The following is a 23,130-nucleotide window of genomic DNA, read 5'->3' on the forward strand; positions in this document are numbered from 1 at the left end:
AGGAGGGTGTGGGCTGAAGTTGTAGGAAGAGTCTCCAAGATGTAATTAGTACTAGAGCTGGGAGTCAAAAAGGAGGAAATCTGGACACTTGCCAGCCGTAAGCTCACTGGGAGAGTGGAAGATGGGAGGTAAAGGGGGCAAAGGCCCGAGAAGGCCTGAGTGCCAGGCTTAGGCAGACACTTTGACCTGATGGCAGCCAGGCAGGGAAGCATGCATTAGGGTATCAGAGACCTTGGCCAGAATCTTGGGAAGTTGTCTTAGAGACAGAAGCGGGATGGGAGCCTGGCTGGTGGTGGGGATGGTAGGGGTTGATACTGTAGTCTGCTAGAGCAGCTGTGGCCACCCAATTATGCACTGCCTGCTTTTGTAAATACGGTTTTATTGTAACACAGCACACCCATTCATTAGTGTATCCTTCTTGGCTTTTTCTGAGCTACAAGGGCAGAGTTGAGTAGTTGTGATAGAGATTGGCAAAACCTAAAATATTTACTCTCTGGCCCTTTTACAGAAAACCGTTTGCTTGCCTGAGCTTTGTAGCTCCTCGTAAGTGTCCCTTACTGGGGAGGGAGGAGGGGTAAGCCCAGTACCTGGCACATGGTAGATGCCATAACAGAGAACAGATAGAGATGTGTTAAGAAATGAGCAAAACAAAAATAAAATTGCTAACAGGAAAGGGAACTATCAGGACTGAGGTTGTTTGCTAATTTAAATAATATCACAGAGAAGGGAGTCCACTGAGAAGATGAAAGACTGATAAGAGGGCTTCCCTGGTGGCGCAGTGGTTGAGAATCTGCCTGCCGATGCAGGGGACACGGGTTCGAGCCCTGGTCTGGGAGGATCCCACATGCAGCGGAGCAACTGGGCCCGTGAGCCACAACTACTGAGCCTGCGCGTCTGGAGCCTGTGCTCCGCAACAAGAGAGGCCGCGATAGTGAGAGGCCCGCGCACCGCGATGAAGAGTGGCCCCCGCTCGCCGCAACTAGAGAAAAGCCCTCGCACAGAAACGAAGACCCAACATAGCAAAGATAAATAAATTAATTAATAAACTCCTACCCCCAACATCTTAAAAAAAAAAAAAAAGACTGATAAGAGAATCAAAGAGTAAAAGACTTGAAATTTCCCAGTTCCTTCTCAGGGGTGAGGCTTGGAGAGGGAATGAGGAGGCGGGCTGAGGAGCCCAGGTGGCAAACAAGGGGAAGGCAGCTGGTGGGACTAGGAGAGCAGTGTGCCCGCCCTGATCCTGAGCATCTGGTGGCTGGTGAGAACTGGCACAGTGCCCTCTGGAGCCCTCTCACCTCTGGCAGGAACGTGGCTTTGGGGATGCAGCGAGGGGGGTGGTGTTGAGCCCCAGCTCAGCTCTACCAGGAAGCTGACTTGGCTGCGTTGGCTAAAAGTTTTTCTTTTCTGTTCTTTTACTTTTAAAATAGCAACCCATATGCTTGTTGCCACCATCCGCTCCCGCAGGAGCTCACTAGAGGAGTGGGAGCTTGCTGGGTGGATGGAAGTATAGTGAATTCACAACTCAACCCTGGAAATTGTCATTGAGAGACTGGCTTTGGGTAACTACCAGGGTTATGGGAAGTTAGGCTGAGGGGGTCCTTCTGGAATGTACTGGCCCACACGGAAGTCTTCTGGAGGCCTATCAGGATGGGACAGGAGCTCCGAATAGTTGAAGGGTTCATACTAGGAGTGCCGGGAGGCTGAAGAGGATGGACATCTAGTCTACCAGTCGGCATCGGGTACCTGGGGAGGAGTGTGAGTGGTTGACAGCTGAGAGGCCCAGCCCGACAGCAGGCGAGTCCTTGGGCAGGCAGTGGAGCCATGGAGCAGGTGACCTACAGTGATGTGAATGGGAAAACCAGAGACGGCACTCATGAAGCCAGGACTCAGGGCCCCAGCTGCTCACTGGGTTCAGATGCTCTGGAATTCAGGATTCCAGAGGCAGAGATAGCTGGGACGAGACAGGTCAGGAGCTATGGACTCAGGCCCTGGCAATAAAGAAGGACCCAATTTCTGGAGCTGGGGACTAAGGGAGTGTCTCTTTGAAGACCTCCTTAGAGAAAAATTTGTTAAATACCAGCAAAGAAGTTATGCATGGAGTATGAGTGGTAATTGCACATCAAGATGTCTCTCTGGAAAGAACTTTTCTTTACAGATGCACAAGAAGCCACGTGTAAAAATGGCGATTGAAACATTTATCATAGCAAATTTTAAAGGAAAAAGACAAAAATATTTATCAGGGGTGGAAAGGATAAATAGACAGTGGTTTATTGGTAAGCTGCAATGCTCTACAGCAGTTAAAATGAATGAATTATGGCTAAGTGTGCCAACATGGATAAACCCCCCCAAACTGAATGCTGGACAAAATAAGCATGCTGCAGAATGTATATCCTGTATGATAACATTTATGTGAATCTAAAAACACTCCAAAAGGTGATCAAGCATTTGTGTTCATAAACAACATGTAAATCTAGTAGTGGGTATATGATTGGCATCTTGTATTTTTCTGTGTTCTGGAAATAATTCGTAACGAAAGACAAAGAGCAAGAGAGAGGGAGATACAAACATGTTCACGCGCACACACACACACACACACACACACACACACACACACACACACAGCAGTGGAATAACCTTCTGGAACTGGAGGAATCTGAGCCCAGAACAGAAGCTGGGAGCCCTGTGGTTGGGCACCTCTCACATGCTGCCTGCCAGGTTAGCTGTGTGTTCTGAGCCATTCCAAATGGTAACTGGCATAGTGCCCGGCCTATGGCAGGTGCCCCATGCATGTGTGTGATGTCTCCAGCTTTCAGGACGTTTCAGCGTTAGGAGCTTAATGTCAAGCTTTGGGAAACTAGCTCTAAGTTAGGGGAAATGAGCCTGCTTCCTCTAAGAGACCCCGCCGGCAGATGTCTGTAGTCACAAGGTGGAGGATGGTCTGCTTTCCTGTCAAAGCGACTTCTGCAGGCACAGCTGGCTCTGGCAATGGTGCTGAGGCCTCCCTGCCAGCTGCCTCTCACCCCAGGTGAAGGGGGCCCACAGAACTCTGTGGTCAACGCGGTGTGTGGCCTCCATGCTGGAAAGGGCAAAGACCAGGCCTCCTTTGGTCCCAGGGCTCAGTGGCTCCTTGAGGTGTCCTCACCCAGTGAGACTTGTTTCTGTTTGCCTGTATGAGCAGCAGCTGCCCGAGGAACAGAGGAAGCTGAGCCATGGCATATCCTTTGTTGGGAAGCCCCTACCCTGTGCAGCCCCTTTTAGAAAACAGCAAAGTCAGTGGGAATCGGTTGTGCAGCTTGCAGAAAGAGAGACTATGCATCATGCTAAGTACACTGCCTTTGATGAGGGTTATTTGGATGCTGGAAGGAAGTTTGTTGTGACACCAGTCATGCAGGGAGCCCTGAGAATTTAGCTCTTATAAGTAAGATGTTTGCTATATATAGCATGAGGAAAAGTTGCTATTTGGAAACAGCTTAGCGCTGTGCTGGTGGGATAATAAGATTTCAAGTCCAGAAGGGGCCTTATGATTATCTGAGTCAAACCTGTTGTGATGATGATAGAATGGGGCTTGACAAAGATTCTCTTCTTCTTTTTCTTTTTTTTTTTTTTTTTTTTTTTGCGGTACGCGGGCCTCTCACTGCTGTGGCCTCTCCCATTGCGGAGCACAGGCTCCGGACGTGCAGGCTCAGCGGCCATGGCTCACGGGCCCAGCCGCTCCGCGGCATGTGGGATCTTCCCGGACCGGGGCACGAACCCGTGTCCCCTGCATCGGCAGGCGGATTCTCAACCACTGCGCCACCAGGGAAGCCCAAAGATTCTCTTCTTGACCAAGCTCTAGTCAGGATCCTCCGAGCTCTTTTTCAACTAGGCCCTGTCCTCGGATATGTCCTCAAGATCCCATTTTTAGCAACAATCCCGCTAAGTGAGTTTAGCCAGGATCCCCCCAACCCCTTGCAATATCTCATCATACTCAATATCTGATCAAATTCCTCATCCTCCACCATCCCCCAGGTGATGTCTGATCACCCTGACCTGCCTTCAGTGAGACTCCTGTCAGATCGGCTTAGCAAAGAATTTCCCTACCTTCTTAGTAATGTTCTATCCACTGACTCCCACCCTTCTCTTTGGCTATAAATTCCCACTTTTTCCTTGTTGTATTTGGAGTGGAGTCCAATCTCCCTCCTCTACTTCAAAACCTCACTGCTGTGGTCCTTGTACCTACTGCAGTAGTCCTGAATGAAGTCTGCCTTTCCATTTTAAAAAGTGTCAGAATAATTCTTTCTTTAGCAGGCTTAGAGAATTGACCTTTCCAGGGTAACACTTTGAGTACATTTCAGAATCACTCTAGACTCTAGATTTCCAGATTCCAAGTTCAATTTTCTTTTCCCACCTGGTGCCATCTTTATGCCTTCAAGAGTGTGGACTCAAGAAGCAATTTGTTCTATAAAATATTTTATTTGTATTAAGAAAAATATACTGCTGACAGTCTGTAGAGATTATGGTGTGTCTTCTCCCCTGCCCTGGGTAGGCTAGGAGGTCAGAGTGATTGGTCATTTCACCTTAATTCTAGTGTCATTTAACTTAATTCTAGATCTTTCCCTGGCACCAGATGGCACTAAAAGAACTTACCATTCTGCAAGTTGTATCTGAAGTATCTGAAGTATCAGTTGTGTTTTCTAGGTGTGGCTCTCTGTTGAGCTACCAATAAACGTTAGCAGTTGGTCAGGAACTTGTGAGTGGGTTTGGACAGGTTCAATCATTCATTCATTCTTGCAAATAAAGACAAAGCAAAACAATACAGACATCAATACATTCAGTACTTGCTTTGTACCAGGCACGGTGCAAGGCATTGGGTTGTTATAAGAAATGGCTTTTGCCCTTAGGAAGGTATAGTCAAGGACGAAGTCTCAGGATAAAAATAGCATGATCACAACAATAGGATACATGCTAAAATAGAAATATGTACAAGGTGGTATGAGAACACAAAGGAAATGGTGATTAATTTCCCAGTGAGAAAGTTGGAAGGAGAGTGATTTTGGAGTTGAGTGTGAAGATTGCAGAGAAATTTACCAAGTAGAGGAAACAGAGGCTGGAGATAGTTCAGGCAGAAGGGAATGATGTTCCAGAAATGGAGGCCACAAAAATGTAGGACATTCAGAGAAGTTGAATGAGGCTGGACAGCAAGGGGCAGAGGAGCAAGTGGCTGGAAATAGGTCTAATAAGGGAAGTTATAACCAGATTTTACAAGACTAAGCTTGGAAGAAAGAACTTTACTGTGTGCAGGCAGTGGGTAATTACTACCATGGGGTGAGGTGGACAGTTCTGTGTGGTTGATATATAACCTAATGACAGCATGGAGATTGGTGGGAGGGGGAGAAGGTTGAAGAAGAGCATCCAATTGGGGAATCGTTGCAAAAACGATGATGTGTGAGCCCCAGCATTGGAATGAGAATGGGAAGATTGGGTGTCTAAGTTATTTAGGAGATAGAATCATTAAGACTTGGGGACTGAGCTGGGTTCGAGAGATAAAGGCAAGGATTTCTCCAATTGGCATTGAGTCCTAGGGCCTAAGGTAAACAGGAGACAGAAGATAAGAAGTCAGTTAGCAGCGGTGGGGGGGAGGTGGTGAGTATTAAAGTTAGCATAACCGATGACCTGTGAGGCCTGTAGCCTAGGGAGGGATTAGAAATACTGATTTTTTTTTTTTTTTTTCAATAAACGGGCCAAGCGTGCATGATGTGTAAGACCTGGTTCTGTACAGTTTGGGGAAAGGAGAAGTGAACGTCCTTTGTATTTTCATTTATTTTTTGACATTTCAGAATGCCTACATCCTGTTAGGAGGTTTCCCATGTGTTGTATTTTTGCATCCTCAGAAATGCCTTGTGAGATTAAATTATCCCCATTTTTCCAAATAAGAAATTTGAGGCTCCAGCAGGTGAAGTAACCTGCACATGGTCATGTGACGAGGGAGCTGCCCATCTAGGAATTAACCAGAGATTTTGCTGTGCCCTAAGTTCATGTTCTTTCCTCTCCCCGTAACGTTCTCTGAAGTTCTGTGTCCTTGAGGAGCTTACACTGTGGTTGGAGAAACAGAACATAAGAAAACTAATCATGACAATATGGGGAAATGAAAGGGGCATGTACAGTGTGTGCCTTGGGTGTACAGCAGATGGGGAACTTTGTTCTGGTGCAGAGGAGAAATGAGTGGCAACCAGGGAGAGGGCCAGTGAAGCCTTAACCAGAGGTGAGGGTGGGTATTTAAGCCGGGCCTGGGACATGGAATTTGCCAGGTTGGATGGGGGTGGAGACAGTTCTTAAAGGTCGTCACAGAGCTCGGCTGCTAGACTTATAAAGCTAAGCTGTGGGCCAAGGCAGAAGCAGATTAGAGTTAGAAGGTGGGTAAAGGATCAAGGAAAGATGGCGGCAGGTAGTTACTAGGGGGACACAGGGCCGGCATCGGAATGCAGGCACCCATGAGGTCACTTCACCGTAGAGAGAATGAATGGGCCTCTGTGGCCTTCTAAAGCTCCAGTGGGGGCTTCCCTGGTGGCGCAGTGGTTGAGAGTCCGCCTGCCGATGCAGGGGACACGGGTTCGTGCCCCAGTTCGGGAGGATCCCACGTGCCGCAGAGCGGCTGGGCCCGTGAGCCATGGCCGCTGGGCCTGCGCGTCCGGAGCCTGTGCTCCTCGATGGGAGGGGCCACAGCAGTGAGAGGCCCGCGTACCGCAAAAAAAAAAAAAAAAAAAAAAAAGCTCCAGTGGGAGAGGTTTCCTAAGTCTAGCCAAGGAAGGCGATGGCAGAAAGGGGGTGAGGACCTGAAGATACTGGTGGTCTGAAAAGGGAGGGAGGTGTCTGGGACGGGAGTGGGGAAGCAAGGCGGGAGCAGCAGGGGTTTCGGCTACTTGAATCCATTGTCGGGTCCTCTCTCTCCCTTCTCCTCTGTGGAAAGGCGGGATGCAGAGGGAGGAGCCTGTGGCTTGGTTGGCCCGCCTTTGTTCTCTGAGCCCTGACTCGTGGTCTTTTTTTTTTGTTTTTTTTTTAACATCTTTATTGGAGTATAACTGTTTTACAATAGTGTGTTAGTTTCTCCTTTACAACAAAGTGAATCAGTTATACATATACATATGTTCCCATATCTCTTCCCTCTTGTGTCTCCCTCCCTCCCACCCTCCCTATCCCACCCCTCTCATGGTCACAAAGCACAGAGGTGATCTCCCTGTGCTATGCGGCAGCTTCCCACTAGCTATCTAATTTACATTTGGTAGTGCATATATGTCCCTGCCACTCTCTCACTTCGTCACAGCTTACCCTTCCCCCTCCCCATGTCCTCAAGTCCATGCTCTAGTAGGTCTGTGTTTTATTCCCATCCTACCACTAATCTCTTCATGACATTTTTTTTTCTTAGATTCCATATATATGTGTTAGCTAACACATATATATGACTCGTGGTCTTGGTATAAGGTCGGAGCCCTGGAAATTAGGCCCAAAGGAGGGGCGCGTGGCCGGCAGGATTGTTGGAATGATGAGCTAAAGGCAGCAGTTCAGTGTCGCTGGCTCTTCCCCTGACACACCATCGCTCCCATGTAAAGCCTCAGACTCTGCCAGGTGCGGCCAGATTTGGCCCTTGGACCCCACAGCTCCTGGGTACAGCGCTTCCTGCCCTTCTGAGGGTCCCTGGGCTTCAGGCTCAGTGGAGGGGCGTGAAGTTGGTTGTACCCAGTGACCTCCGGAGAAGGTCCCTGCAACGCCCCGCGGGGACAGAGGGCTGATTGTGGCAGGTGGCCTGGCTCCCCGGCAGCTCCTCTCACTCACAGCCGCCCAGAGGGCAGGAAAGTAGGTCTCTGAGAAAGGCCGGGAGCAAAGGGGAGCGAGCTTAGGTAGTAGGCAGATGCATCAGTCTAATTGCTCTTCTAAAATTAATGGGGCCTTTTATCTCTGAAGAACACCTTTAAGCACTCGTGTGATTTGGGAACAAAGATGCAGGTCGGGGGAGAGCTGGGCTCCCCTTGAAACACAGTCCCCCATTTAGTAAAACAGTGTCTCCCTTTCTTTCTTTCTCTCCTACCTGCAGATCCACAGATTACGGCACCATCTATGAAAAGCTCAATGACAAAGTGGGCTTGAAGACTGTCCTCAGTTACCTCTACGTCAATCCCACCAACAAAAGGAAGGTGAGAGGGGGTGGTCAATGGGTCCTGAGCATTCCCTGCGGAGTGGCAGGGATGCCAAGGCCTAGGAGTTAAGGAAAAAACCAGTAGCCCTGGAGTCTCTTACAGAATGCCTATTTTATATGCCAAGGACACCACAGACATTGTAATTCTAACAACTGCCTTGAGATAGTAGTAGAAATAATTTACAATAACAATTATAAAACTATATAACTACGTACGGGGTTCCTCTCTGCCAAGGATGGCGGTGTGTGCTTTACATACCTTATCTCATTTATCCTCACAATGAATCTCTGGGGTAGAAATGACTACTGTCCCCATTTTACAGGTGAAGAAACTGAAGCTTAGAGAGATTAAGTAACTTTCTAGCCTAATGCCAGGCAGTAACAGGTAACATGGTGAGCAACAGATCTGGAATTTGAAAATGGGTCTGCTTGACTCCAGAGCCGAGTCCTCCTATAGGCTTCTTTTTGCTGCTCTATTTTCAGAGAGCTCCTTGTAAAGAGGGAGTTGGTTTCCTCCAAGGGAAGGATAGGCAGCCCCTGGATTCTTCCACTTGCTCCAGAGCGCCTTCTGAGGCCTAGGGGAGCACACTGGCTCTGCTGGCCTCTTCTCTTCTGTCTTTTCTCTTCACTTAACAGCCAGGACATGGGTGAAATCATATGAGGTCAAACTTCGGTCACGGAGACCTCCTGGGAGGAGGGGGCCTGGGACGATGGATGGTTTTAGAAAATAAATGCTGTTTAATATATTGGCTTTAGGGAGAGATGATCTTTCCCCAGCTAGGAAGGCAGTCCTGTTTAGAAACTTAGGCAGGCCTGGCCTCAGTAAACACACCACGAATATCAAAGGCCATTTCAAGGTTTCTGAAGGGCTGAAAATGGCATTCCCCAGCTCTCCCTGTGTCATCTTGCATTCCCCAGTGGTTTTGCAAACCCTTTCTTTAGCAAGGTAGGTGCAGGGGTGATCTTCAGCCCATTGTGCAGCAGCTGTCCCTGATCTCTGATTCCAACCTGGTGCCCCAAGCTGTGGATTAGAACAACTGTTGGTGCTACTTAAAGCAGAGCAACTTGGACTCAAACCCTTAGCGTCGTAACTCACAGCCACCCCCTTCTCCTCACTCCCACCTAACTATTCCCCGCAAGGGAGGAAGCAGAATTGGCGACTCCTGGTTCAGTATATTGGCGACTGATGCTCAAAGATCCAGCAGCTGCAGGGGTTCCCACACATGGGACTGTGCCCACCAGCCAGGTACCAAAACTCTGATGATCAGGATGGCCATTTAGGTGCCTGTTCCTGGTTTTAGCTGAGTAGTTTCTCTTTTCTTTGTCCCAAAGGGTTGTCATTTTCCCATTTTTCAATATTGTTACTTGAATTACTGAATGTTAGAGCTGGAAGGGATCATAGATTTCATCTATACGAGCAGTTATTCGTAGTTTTTGAACTGCAGTCTTCTGCCAATGTGATTAAAGCTCTGGAGCTCCCCTCTGGACACATGCCCCCAAACGTAAAATTTTGCAAACAATTTTTAGGTGTTTAGGAGCACCTTGAATCCCCCCTCTGGACCCAAGGTGTCCACGGAGTCTTGGTTGAGAATCTTTCACCTATACCAATAGTCTCAATTACCAGATGAGGAAACTGAAGCCAGAAAAGGCTCCAAAGCCAGGTATGAAATGGAGCCAGTTAGAGCTCAGGACTCCTGATGCTCAGTGGGGGTTTCTTGACTTCAGCCCACGCTCTGCTCCCTTTCCTCCCATATAGTCACAGCCCCGGGCTTCAAAATTGATGGTCTAGTCCTGACCGGGGAGGTTGAGGCAGTTGCTTCATGGCCTTGAAATGAAGCCATGTCCATGATGGACACATGATAAAACTTGACTGAATCAAGTCAGCCATGATCTATCTCCACTCTTCCTCTGCCTTCTCCCTTCATTAGGAAGGAAGCTGAAGCCCACAGAGGACAGATGTCCCACCCATGTCACTCAGCTGGTCCGTGGCAGGATGGGCAGTTGGTTTTTAACTCCCAGCTTAAAGCTCTTGCCACCCAACACAGTGACTTGGGGTCAGGTGGAATCATAGGGGGTGTCTGTACTCTGGCAGAAGCAAGAAGGGGGTATTTGACACATGGCAGTTGTCCTTTAGCACTGATCTCTGACCTATGTCTGGACCACAGCAGAATTAATCACATCTTCATGTAGATGATAGATCAGCTGTCTTCATGAGGATTTTCCCAGGGGGCACATGCAGGGTCACACCTGTTTGCATCCATTCTGGTAGCCATCTGTCATGTATGTTTCCCGTTGGACTCCTACTCATGACAACATCTCTTTCAGTCTTTTTTCCATTTTTCTCCACTCCTGACTGTTTTATCTCTTCTTCGTATGACCTAGAGGTGCTCAGCAGTGTGGGAGACAGAGGGCAGGGTAAGGCAGATACTCAGGGTTAGAAGGAACATAAAGCTCGGGTTTGGAGCCCACTGGTGCAGAAGTGCACCTCCATTTCTCCTTCCCAGAGGCGATGTTCCGACCATGGGCTCTCTGGAGCACTTCAGAGCACTTGGAGCACTTTTGCATGTCTTTTCAGAGAAACACCACCAACACACAGTTAAATCCCACCTTTTAAGAGGCACTGCCACCCAGAAAGTTCAAAGTGCAGACACTTTCTTCACTCAGATAGGGGAAAGACAAAGGATAGACTAATGCCATGGATTTATTTATTTATTTATTTTGGAACTACCAATAGAAAATTAATTTCACAAGGAGACTGTGTGCTCCTGAAGGACTTTCTGACTCATCCAAGGAGAGATGAAATCAGATTCTGTTTCAGTTTGTTGTCAGGCGTTTTTGATTGTATCCTGAGCCTTGGGGTGCTGATGATGCAGGAATATTCTACACGGTGACTTTCTCTTAACTAGAATATTCAAGTTCACTAGACTGTGCTTCTCAAGCCACTCAGGCAAATTGACAGCTGTAAATGAAAATACTCTTATTTGTTACTTTACTGGTCTGGTGCTCTGGGTCATTATGACCTTGTAATGCAACTTTTTTTTTTTTGTTTGAGTGTCCTGCTTACATGTCTTGGAGTTTAAACCTTTGGTCACCTGGCTTCTCATCTGAGCTTGAATTAAGCAGGACCCTTTTGATTCTCTCAGCCTTCGAATTATCGGTAGCTACCCATGTTCATCAACTAGCTAATGGAAGTAGTCTCCAGCAGATTTTTTAGTTAATCTTGTCGGAACACTTGCTTTTCACCTAATGAGTTACTTATGTAACAGATGGCTACTGCTTTCCTTGGAGGCTATGAGTGCATCAGAGTTCTGTCACCCCTAGCAAAACGGTAGCGTGTGCTTGTATTTATACAGTTGTTCCCAGAGCTAACTGTTGATGTCTTAACACTTTTTTGACAACATAAAATCTCCAAATGTAGATAGCTAATAAGCTATTAGGTTGAAAGTAGAAGTGGTTAACATGTGTATAGTCTCCTACTAGTAATAATCTTAGTTAGCATTTAACTGTGCTCAGATTCCTTTTAGGAGCTTTATCTATATAATTGCCAGTCCTCCCAGGCACTTTAGAAGGCAGGCAAGATAAGGAAATAGCCTCTATGTAAATCACACCAAGCTTGTTTTACTTATAAATGGTGAGTCTGCAACAATCTTTCCAAGAGGTTTATTAGGGGAACAAATGAGGATACATCTGGCAATGCTGGACTCCCTCAAGGAAGTTGAGGTTTAGATGAGTGGTATCTCCTAGTTTTGTTTTGTTTTTTCCAAATGAGAGTATTGATATGAAATGCTGGGTGCTACTTGAGTTGAAGTGTTCTAGACCAACCTATGGTATGGGGCATCAGCGTTATCTTAATGGCATTGACCTGCCCCACTTGTATTTGATGTGATTCTACATCCCTTGCTGTTTGCTTTTCTCTGGCCTCTGGCCAGTTAGCCCATTGCCTGGGTGTTGTCTGAGTCTGGCACTTTGAACACGAAGAGCACTGCATTAGTTCCCCATGTGGATGTGAGGCTCGCCTCTGGAGGAGGGCTCTGCTCACAGCCTCCCCTTCCCCCTTTGCAGGAGATAAACGTCCCTGGGTTCCTAGAACTCATGACTGTCAGCTGACTCTGTCCCTAGGCCCATGCAGCATGGCATGTGCCGAGGTCAAGCCTGCATTTACCAAGCACTGTGCTTTGTACAAACAGGCCGAAGTCTTTGTGCCTCAACAAGGGAGGGGCTTAGCTACCACAGGTGTCTGTTTAAAGAGCACATCTTTGAGTGGATGGAGAAATGCAGGCCTGTTATGGCCTAATTGCTCTGGCTGGAAAGCGGCTGACACCTGCAGATTTGGAAACTGTTTTGGAAATGACAGAGAGCAGACAAAGTCCTGACTGCCGGAGAATGTGATCAAATTACTGCAGGGTAGAGGTGTGTGTGCCTGTGTGGGGCTGGAGGAGGGTGGGAGGACCATAAGGGCTGACGTCAGAAGAGGATAAAGACTTTATAAAATTGAGCTCCTAATAAGTTCTGGGCACTAGGCTAAGTTCACTTCTATACTCTATTCTAAGTTTCACTCTTAATCCCCTGAGTCTGGTAGTTTTGTTCCCATTTGGCAGGTGAAGAAATTGAGGCTCAGGCCGATGAGCCATTTGCTTTCTCTAAAGTAGCTAGACCGCCTCTGTCTGACCACCTCTGTCTGAGGTGGTCCATCCACCTCTGACCACACGGGGCATGACCACACAGGCACTCTGACCTGCCTCAGCTCGGCTGCCCCGCCACAGGTAAAAAGACCAGGTGAATGCATTCATCTCTCTATTAGTAGTAACTCTGTTGCCTGGGGTTTTCTGCCCATTACTGTTAGAGGATTAGCAGTTTTTTGGAGGAGGAGTGTTAGATCTTCCTTTCCTAACTGATTTACCAGTGAGAAGGATAATTACTTCCAGGCTACCCTGCAGAAATACAGTGGGAGTTACCAGTCAGATTTCTCCGATGAGCAGGCTGCCTTTGTCAAGCTGTTAAGAGGCATTGTGTGTGTGGTCAGGTGTTGGTTATTCCCGTGTCAGTCTCTCAATACAGCAGCATAACCCTGAGCAATCTTTGACACAATGGAAAACCTCTAAACAAAACAAAACACAGGCTCTTAAAATCTTGGACCCCTGCTTTCCTTGACCATGTCTCCTGAGATTGTTGGAGGGTCAGGGAAAGTCAGCTCTAAGGTAGTACACTTTCAATTCACAGATATTAAAATCTCTTACACCAAAGCAAAGCAAAGAAAGAATGTGGAAAGATAATTTTAGGCTATTAAGCTATCTGTTAAGTGTCTAGCTCTGAGCAAAGTATTTTGTTTTTTGTTTATTTATTTATTTATTACTTTTGGCTGTGTTGGGTCTTCGTTTCTGTGCGAGGGCTTTCTCTAGTTGCGGCGAGCGGGGGCCACTTTTCATCGCGGTGCGTGGGCCTCACTGTCGCGGCCTCTCTTGTTGCGGAGCACAGGCTCCAGATGCACAGGCTCAGTAGTTGTGGCTCGTGGGCCCAGCCGCTCCGCGGCGTGTGGGATCCTCCCAGACCAGGGCTCGAACCCGTGTCCCCTGCATTAGCAGGCAGACTCTCAACCACTGCGCCACCAGGGAAGCCCCTGAGCAAACTATTTTGGATGGGAGTTTCCGGCTTTCAGAAATGTGCAGTCTACTTGGCCAGATGAGATGCACACAGAAAACAACCGCATGCATAAACCTAGGGACTCGATCGCAAATGCAGACAAGGGCCAGGCAGGTAATGTCCATGAGAGATGTTGGCCACGTGGGGATTGCAGCAGCCACTCTGTAAACTAAGCTCCAGAAGACTGTCGTCCTACAAGAACAAGGGCTCATTACAGCCACGCCATCATTGTCATCAGTTCCTGATTTTCTTAACAGATTTTTCTCTGCATATTTTCACGTGAAACTTATGTATTTCGAAATGTTTTAGACGGGCTAGGGTGTGGAGTTCAGGGTGTGGGGCCTGGCAGGCTGTCCCAAATCTACTTTAATCCTTGTATCCAATTGGTGTCACGTGCCATGACCTGAGTAGTAAGTAAGTCTCCAGGTGAAAAGTTGGTATTTGCAACGTGGTCTTCGGGGCAACAGAATAAGGATAACACTTAGAAGCTGCTCTTGCTGGGGGCCTGCAGTGATGCTTTTATGGTCTGAGTGAGATAAATTAAGCTGAGCATGGCTCGCAGAGACTTCCCTTTGACTCAGAGGAATCACATAGAAGGTTCTGCAATTCAGAGGGACCTTTTGTGTCAGTTCAGAGTAAGACCATTAGAGTAGGAGAAGGCGGCAGACGTCTTCTTTCTGGTCCTGGTTTTCTGCCCCTGGGTAATGGGGTGTTCTTGAGTAAGACATCTCCCTTGCAGAGCCTCCATTTCCCTAGTTGTACAGTGGCAAGGGTGTACTTTTTGAGGCTGCTTCCAGCTTAGATGGTCTGGATGACCAGCATTTGGACTGTGCCTCTCACAGGGCTACGTGGTGATATGTGCGCAACTGTGGACTTTGGGCTCGGTGGATAGCCACTTGGCTAGTCCTTGGAAGGGGTGGTCCCCAAAGCTCCTGGTTTTATGGCCACACATTGGCCAGATAAGCCCTCCCATTCAGGCCAGCTCTTCTGAAGTCCCAGTTCTTTGTTCAGAAGGTGGGTGGTTCCCTGAAAGCTGCTGTCTCTGCTGGTGGAACTCAGGACTGCAGCATCCTCCATGGCACAATTGAGGGGTTCCATCAGCATGAGCTGATGCAACTTCCCAAGAACATCACTGTGCTCACCCGGGCGTGCACAGCCCTCCTCCAGCAGGAAGGGGAGCTAGAGATGCTATCTGCATCTGTTCTGGCAACCCAGGGGTGAGGACACCAAGTATCACAATAGCAGGCAAGGGACCAGCTCTGCTGCATCACACTTCTTCCTTCATGGCCACCTACTTCCTACAGCCTCAACCAGGCACCTCATCTCTGTGGACCCTGCTTTCTTGCTTCAGAAAATGTGCACAATAAGCTATATTTAAAGAGCGAGTAAGAGAAATCCCTCTTAGCGCTAATATTCATTTCTGTTTTCCAAGGTAACACGTGTTTATGAAAATAATAAGAATGACAATAATAATGGTGAGGAGGGGGAGGAGAAGGATGAGGGGGAGGGGGCAGCAGCTAGCAGTTTTTGAGAATTTTTACTATGTGCCAAAAATTATTCTAAATCCTTTATGTGAATTAAGTCATTGAATACTTCGCCAGCAACTCTATGATGTTGGTACTATCATTAGGCCATTTACAAACGATGACAGTTTGGCACTGAGAGGTCAGTTTGACCTGCTCAAATTTGGTTGCTGATGGTACCTTACCTTGGTCTAACATGCTCCTGTAACTCACTTTCACTCATATTTAATTCTTAGACTCACCGCGTGTTGGGGATAAAAGGGCCCTCAGAGACTGTCTAGGCAGGCCCTCATTTAACAGCAGAGACCACCTGTGGGCTTGCCCGAGGTCATTGAAGGCATTTGCAGCAGAGCCAGTGCTGGAACTGGGTCTGCCGACTCCTAGTCCAGTGTTCTCTGTTCAGCCCATGGGCTGTTGACAGCTGGAGCACACAGATCTGGTGGAGAACCCGGACTGGGGACCGGGGTGGATGCAGGTAGGGAACAGTTGGGAATATGTACTCTCTGCCCGTCTCAGTGAGTGTGTGTTATAAGCTGTAGGCTTCATACAAACATCCATAGCTTCTCATCTCTCTGGTCTCAAAGCCTGAGCAATATTGCAGCTGGAGTCCCATTTCAGATGAACCTGGATGAGAAATCAGTGGTCTGGAATCCAAACTGCCTTGAGCGTACCGGAAAGCACAGAATGGTTGAGTAGCGTGCCCAAGGCAAACGGCTATCAAAGAAGTGAGACTAGGTCCCCCGGGGCAGAGTGTCAGGGAAGGAATCAGGATTTCTGGTTTAGACCTTTCTCTTCATTAGCTGTTGGGCTTTGGAAAAGTCATTTAACTTGTCTGAGCCTCTGTTTCTCGAGCTGTAAAGTGGGGGTAAAAGATCATTTACCTATCCCCTCTTTCTGGGACCACAATTAGGATAAAATGAGAAACGTCATATTTCTTTGCAGGAAACCGGCTACAGAAAGGGACCCCTCATATGGAGCTGCCCTCAGGACCACACCCTGGAATCCAGGGACCCTGCAGGCCATCCACAGGGCTGCTGGGCCTCCCCTGCTGGGCTGCCTGCTTCTTGGCTTCCTTGAGGGGAGGATGTAGACCCCAGAACCCTGGGTTTTTAAGAGTCTCACATCCTGCCCTGTCTAGGAGGCATGCTGCCACCTGCGTTTTTCCAATCGTCTTCCCTGTCTTTTAAAACCAAACCTGCTGATTGCCTGAGAGAGATTGATTATTCTGCCGATGGAGAGAAATGGTCCCACTCTTGTTAATTCACAACCACCTCGTTTTTCTTGCCTCATAAGTTAACAGTTACCGAGAGGCTAGAGCAGTCTTTCGGAAGTTGAGTTTAGGGGAAAATGTGTGAGAGGAAGGAGTGAAAGAAAGGAAAAGAACAGAACTTGGACCAAACCGTCTTCATTTACTGAGTCCAAGTTCAAACCTTTTTCTTCTTGGTATGTTCAGAAAAAGAACCAGAAAGTAAACCCCCCGAAAGTGAAAGTATCTGACTTCATCAGGGCCTGAGAAATCAGAACAAAGGAAAGTTAAGAAGTCAGAAGAGAAGTAGATCAATGAAGGGGCAGACACTGGTTTACAAGTGGTTTGCAAGTGTGACCCAGTGATGGAGTGGATATGAAGCGTGGTTCAATTCAAACTAATCACTTAAAGGAAAGGAATCTAGAGTAATTCTTGGAAATTCACCCTTTAGTCACAAAGTCCCTTTCTCGGCAAATATATGCATGTGGTCCCCTGTATAAATTGCTGCAGTGTGCTCTAGCCAAGAATTTATTTAAAGGCTCATTAAAATGATCCGCTAGTTTTTTTCTTTTGCATTTTATTTGAAAATGGGAAGAATATAAACCTATATAGCCTGGCTTCTCTCCAAAGTGCCCTTTGGGGTTTGCATTGAGTATATCATATTTTTTAAAAATAATGATATGATTTGCAGTAAGATTATCCAGGCATTTAAGAGAAATAATAAGAATTAACTCTTTACTCTACTTCTTCATGATTTACGTTTGCCTGACCTATTTTTTTAAATTTTATTTTTCTTGGTTTTGGGTTTTATATACACACACACACACACACATGCATCTGTGTGTGTCTAGAAGATGTTCAACAGAGAGCATTATGCAAACGTTAGAAATTACTGAAAGAGTTAATACTATACCAAGCTTGAAGAAAGATGCTGTCCTGTGGCATAATCAGAGCCAGTGAAAGATAGAGGCAAAAATCGGGCAGACTTTGGAAGAAATCTTGCGATTTGGAGAAGGAGGGAAGAGAAATGACAATCTCAATAGGAGAATATGAGGGTTTGGGGGTCTTAATAGGCATATTGCATTTAACAGCAGCAAGTCGAGAGAGAGATGGGTGGGGCTATATACTGTAGACCCATCGAAGCTCAGGGATGGAGTTACGACTCAGTGCAGAGGGCATGGGGAGCCATAGCAGGCTTCTGAGCTAGGGGCTGATAGCATGAGAGCTGCGTATGAGAAAGGCTGACTGACGAGAGCCCCTTGGACCGATGAGGTGCCTGGGTCAGGCATCCTGTTCCGTCTCTTCTCCCTGCCCTGCCCTCACCAGACCTTCTGGGTGTGTTTTCGGAGCATCACAGGCAAGAGCACTTTTTGCAAAGAGCCTGGGAAGCCAGAGCGATACGTTCTTCCTGATATTCTGACGCACGGTTATATAGCAAATGGGTCTCACTGGCCCTGAAGTAGAGATATTTGGGACAAAAACCACCACCACCAGTGAAAGAAACAACTATTTTTTTCTTCCTTGGTGAGCTCAACCAAGCAGAGAGATTGCTGCTGCCACGCACGCCTCGCCCCCAGCCGGTCCCCCCATTACCAGCCCAAGGTCAGAATGACAGACGTCAGCCGCTCAGCATACGCTCTGCTGGTGAGCATGTCCGGGTAACGAGGGGCGAGCCTCCTGGGATCCTCGGGCTGCCAAATGCCTCGAGGGCAGGTTTGGAGCAAACAAGTCCCGGTCCCCGCACGTTGGGGTCAGAACCAGCAATGCAGGGTGAGACAGTGGCCGCGGTGACAAATGGGGGCCCAGCTTGGTGCTGGCAGCCCCATGCGGAGGGTCGCCGGGAACAGGAGCAGACAGACAGCCCTGTCCCTCCGCAGCCCGAGTCTCACGCTGAGCAATGGCTGGGCTGTCTTATGATGACCAAACGGAGGAGAGAAATGAACCAGAGAGGATGGAGGTACAAGAAATGTATGTGAATATCTCTCAGCTGCCAGAGATGGGAAAGAGTGCGGTTCAGTTTAGAAAGTTTCCCGCCATTCCTGGTTCCTCGGTGGTGCCCAGCGAGGAGTGATGTTGTGGAGGGAAGGGCTTCACAGCGCACCCCGTGCCTGGCTGTGTGACCTTGGATGTACAGTTTACCTTCTCTAAGCCTTAGCTTTCTCATCTGTAAGTGGGGCTCACAATGGGATTAAAAAAAAAGCGAATTTAAGAATGAAATAACATAATGTATATAGAGTGCACAGGGTAGGGGTTCAACAGTGTGACCCCAGTTCCATGAACCTCTCTTTGGCTTCCCCTCTCCTCAGCAATGCCTCCCAGTTCCCAGGTAGCCCATTTCTAATAGCCGACTTTTTCATCCTGGGAAAAGGAATCTACCCCTTCCTCAAACCAGCATTAGGCAAAGTCTGTTCAACTTCCAAAACAACAAAAGAATGGTCCTCTCTCTCTCCCTTCCTTTTCTCCCTCTGCCCGGCCACCTGCCTTGTGTGCCTTCTCACCGATCCATTGATTGCTTCTATCTCACTTAATGGAGAATAAATTAAAAGTGATGGTTGCCAGCCCTGGGCAGTATGTGCAGAGCCAGTTTCCTCCCATTATCACCCAAGCCCCATTAGGCACATAGAGCTGCTGGAACAGGGCTTCGCGTCCAGGTCTGCCTGGCTCCAGAGCCCCAGGGAGCCCTCTGGCATTGTAACCCCACGACACGCCACCTCCATCTGTGCAGACGCACACCCAGATTCATTGCTCCCTGTTGGTGGTGTACAGATGATCTGTCTCGAAAGCGCACGTCTGGGGAGCTCGTTGCTGTTGGGTGGGTGCTCTGCACCAGGCCCAGGAAGCACGCAGGCGCTTCAGGCTTGGACCCTGCACTGGCAGAGGTGGTATTTAAGTGGGACTTTCATTTGGGGCTGAGAGCTGGAAGAGAAGCAGGTTCCCCAAGACCTCAGAGACTGTAGTTATGACAGCAACTGCTAGACGAGACATCAGGACCAGGTTCTAGGTCCAGCACGGGTGTTAGAAAGAAAGAAGTTTATTGAGCACTTACTGTGTGCCATGCTCATGGTTTTACATGAACACTTTCCTTACAAAAATATGTAAAGTTAGGGACTTCCCTGGCGGTCCAGTGGTTAATAAGACTTTGCCTTCCAATGCAGGGGGTGCGGGTTCGGTCCGTGGTCAGGGAGCTAGGATCCCACATGCCTCGGGGCCAAAAAACCAAAACAGAAGTCATATGGTAACAAATTCAATAAAGGCTTTAAAATATACATATATATAAAGTAAATACTCTTATTATCCCCATGTTATGAGAACGTTAGGGAGACGAGAGTGAGAGTGATTGCGGGCACTCGTGGGGGGAGAAAAAGAGAGAGAGCGCATCCAAGCACAAAGACAGAGTTCTCCGAGCTACGGAGATGCCAGGCCAGGCTTCAGGCCCAGATTGCCCAGATTGGAAACATAAGCTTTTAGTATGGTGTCATCTTGGCCTCCCTGGGCTTAGATGGACATTGTGACCTTCTGGAAACCTCTCTGTACATATGTCAAAAAGGAGTGTAGATATGCAGAGGGATGTGTTTCCTTCAGTCCAACAGTGCCGTGGTCCTGTGCTGAGAAGTTGTGGAAAATGTTCCCTGTGGAGCGGAGAAGTCAGAGGAGCACAGGGGTGCTGAGTTTCCTTCACTATCGGACAGACAATAGGCGGTTTGTCGCCTGGAAAATGCCTGAGCATTCAGTAGTTCTCCGGGGTGAGCGGCAGCCTGGGCTCTGGCATTCCCACTCTGGAGCCCCTTAGGGTGGGGCTGGCCGGGTCCCCAGGGGTCTCTATCCACTTGGGCAAGAAGCCACTTTGTGCAAATCCTGGCTCTACCTCTTAGCAGCTGGTGGCTTGGGAACATTATTAACTATTTGTAAGCTTCCGTTTCCTCGTCTGTGTAATCAAGATAATGCTAGTACCCATCTCATAGGCTGATAGGAGGGTTAAATGAAAAATGCTTGCAAATGCTTGGCCAGTGACTGAGTCCGGGTGCCCAGTTAGTAAATACCATTACTATTACTCTTATCATTGCCCCGATGTCAGGACAACCGGTGCCTACAAACAAGGGGTAATCCCATGTTGAAGCTGCCCATGTACGAATGGCCCTCAGCCTGGCTGGGCACTCAGGCCCTCTCTCGGGCATCGAGTGATTGGTTTGGAGAGGTGTGGCTCTGGTAGGTGACTTGAAGGTTGTCTGGTTCAAGCCTCTCATTAAACTGCTGAAGAAACTGAGTCCCTGGTGGGGGACTCTCACTTACTCAAGGTTGCCCAGCCACTTAACGGCAGAGCTGTGGTTTTGGACATCAGATTTCTGGCTTCAAGCCCGGCGCTCTTCCCGTGAACTGGCCCAGAAAGACGCTGCACGATGCAGACAGACCTAGGCAGACGGGTGGCCAAGGAGGACACTGACAACTGGGAGCTTTGAGGCTCTTGTTGTCTGTCCAGTAAACCTAGAGTCTCCAGGTCACTGGGATCAGAAGAGGCCAGGTCCATCCTTCAGGCCAGGCTGACTCAGGGGGGGGAACTGCTCAAGGGCACATGGCCATGGATAAGGTCCCCAAGGCCATCTTGGACCCACAGCAGGGCAAGGGCAGCAAAATCAGAGGAGAGTCTGAGAAGAGGTTGAATAAAGAGGGAAATGGTCCAAGTTGGAGAAAGAAGGTGTGCTAAAGTCCAAAGGGTGAGAAAAGGCCCCAAACAGAAAGACCAGCCAGAAGGGAAGAGAGCAGGAGGACAGGCCACGGAGTGCATGGCAGGCCTGGACACGGGGTTCCTGACTGGGACTGTCAGGTTACTGGCAGCCTGTTTTCATAGGGTTCCTTTCCCTCGTTGAGGGATGGTAACAGGAGAGGCAGTTGACCGATTAAAACAGTCAGGCCAGGCCAGACAAGAAGGACAGACACAGAAGAAGAGTAGCAGAGAGATAAGATGCAATTATCCAAAGTGGTCGTTGGCCTGAACCTCCAAACTTTAATCATCCCTGGGGGGATAGTGACAGCAAATATATGCATGGAAGATTTCCTGACGCCGCTCTGGACCTTTGGAGAGGAGTGAGTTGATGTCAGAGCAGAATCTTAGCATGCAGCTTAGCTCTGGAAAGTCGGCTTGGAATAATAAAGTGCTGGCTTCCTGGTCTCAGCCTCCCTGCCTCGATCCCAGATCACAGAGCACCAGCATTCGGTAGCTCAGAGGAGGCCAGCCTCATAGACGCAAAGTTGTAAAAAGTTAACTCTCAGAGGAGAGTTCCTCAACACTAACAGCTTCGTGACGTGGCTGTCTGGAGAGCCTGTCTTGGCGCAGGGGACCTAAGACAACTGTAAATGCTTAAAAGTACTCCAAGTCGGGCTTCCCTGGTGGTGCAGTGGTTGAGAGTCTGCCTGCCGATGCAGGGGACATGGGTTCGTGCCCCGGTCCGGGAAGATCCCACATGCTGCGGAGCGGCTGGGCCCGTGAGCCATGGCCGCTGAGCCTGCGCGTCCGGAGCCTGTGCTCCGCAACGGGAGAGGCCACAACAGTGAGAGGCCCGCGTACCGCAAAAAAAAAAAAAAAGTACTCCAAGTCATCCTCTCCTCTCGAGCAGCTATAAAGATGCTTTCTCTTGAGTCCTCCAGCTGCTTGCACATGAACTCATGCATGCTGAGTTTACCCTGAAGTTTTTGGGCGGTACTTGGGGTCTGGACCATCAGCCTCTGGAAGCGAGGGAGGGAGGCGGAAGTGGTGAGGAAGCAGACCCTCACCCCAGCCATCCTCTCAAAAAACGATAGCAGTCAGAATGGGTCATTTATTTTTAGGAATCACCACTTTGATCATGGCACTCCTTACTCAGAAACTTTCACGATCTGCCCAGTGTCCCTGGGAGAAGTCTATACGTGTTTGTGGTTTAGCACGTGGTTCCGAGCTTACCTGTCCAAGTTTCTCTTTGTCCTTCTCAACAGTATCAGTTCTTTGACCTTGGACACATTTTAATGCATCAAGAACCACTGGTCTAGTTGGAGGAAAGATAAATTCATTTATCAAACGAATATGTTGCAGTGTGTCTGTGTCCTGGACTTTGGCTTTCATGGAGGCATGTCCAGGAGGGTGGTAAATGCTCTGGGTCACAGAGGAAGGAGGTGCTGATTCTACCAGGCAGGGCCAGGAGGGCTCACAGTGAACCTAATATTGAAGCCAAGTCAGTGCATCAGGAGGAGTTTACTGAGGATTCTTGGCATGGGTGGGTTGGGGAGGGTTTTCCGGGCAGAGGAAATAACATGTGTGAAGGCTTAGACATGTGAGAGAGTGAGGTATGTTCAGGAAGCCCCAAGAGCTTTGCAGGGCGTGCGGTGAGAGCACACGTGAGGAGGTGGCAGAGGAGGAAAGAGAGGTGGTAAAGGGCCACGTGAGTAAGGGTCTCCTGTTCTGGGCTAGGGTGTTGAGTGTTTTTTGTTTGTTTTGTTCTTTTTTTTTTTTTTTTTTTTTTTTTTCTGTGGTACACGGGCCTCACTGTTGTGGCCTCTCCCATTGCAGAGCACAGGCTCTG

At 48.4% G+C, this 23,130-nt stretch overlaps 1 protein-coding gene across 1 annotated transcript in view; it reads left to right on the top strand.

Annotated features, from left to right (window-relative positions):
* Positions 1–23,130, top strand: part of SORCS3 (sortilin related VPS10 domain containing receptor 3) — a 620,228-nt gene that overhangs the window by 265,369 nt on the left and 331,729 nt on the right. The window contains exon 3 of the mRNA XM_024121368.1: positions 8,069–8,168. Coding sequence (XP_023977136.1) covers positions 8,069–8,168 — 100 coding nt within the window. The remainder of the gene's footprint in view (positions 1–8,068; positions 8,169–23,130) is intronic.

Source organism: Physeter macrocephalus, chromosome 20 (assembly GCF_002837175.3).
Source record: "Physeter macrocephalus isolate SW-GA chromosome 20, ASM283717v5, whole genome shotgun sequence".
Taxonomy (NCBI): domain Eukaryota; kingdom Metazoa; phylum Chordata; class Mammalia; order Artiodactyla; family Physeteridae; genus Physeter; species Physeter macrocephalus.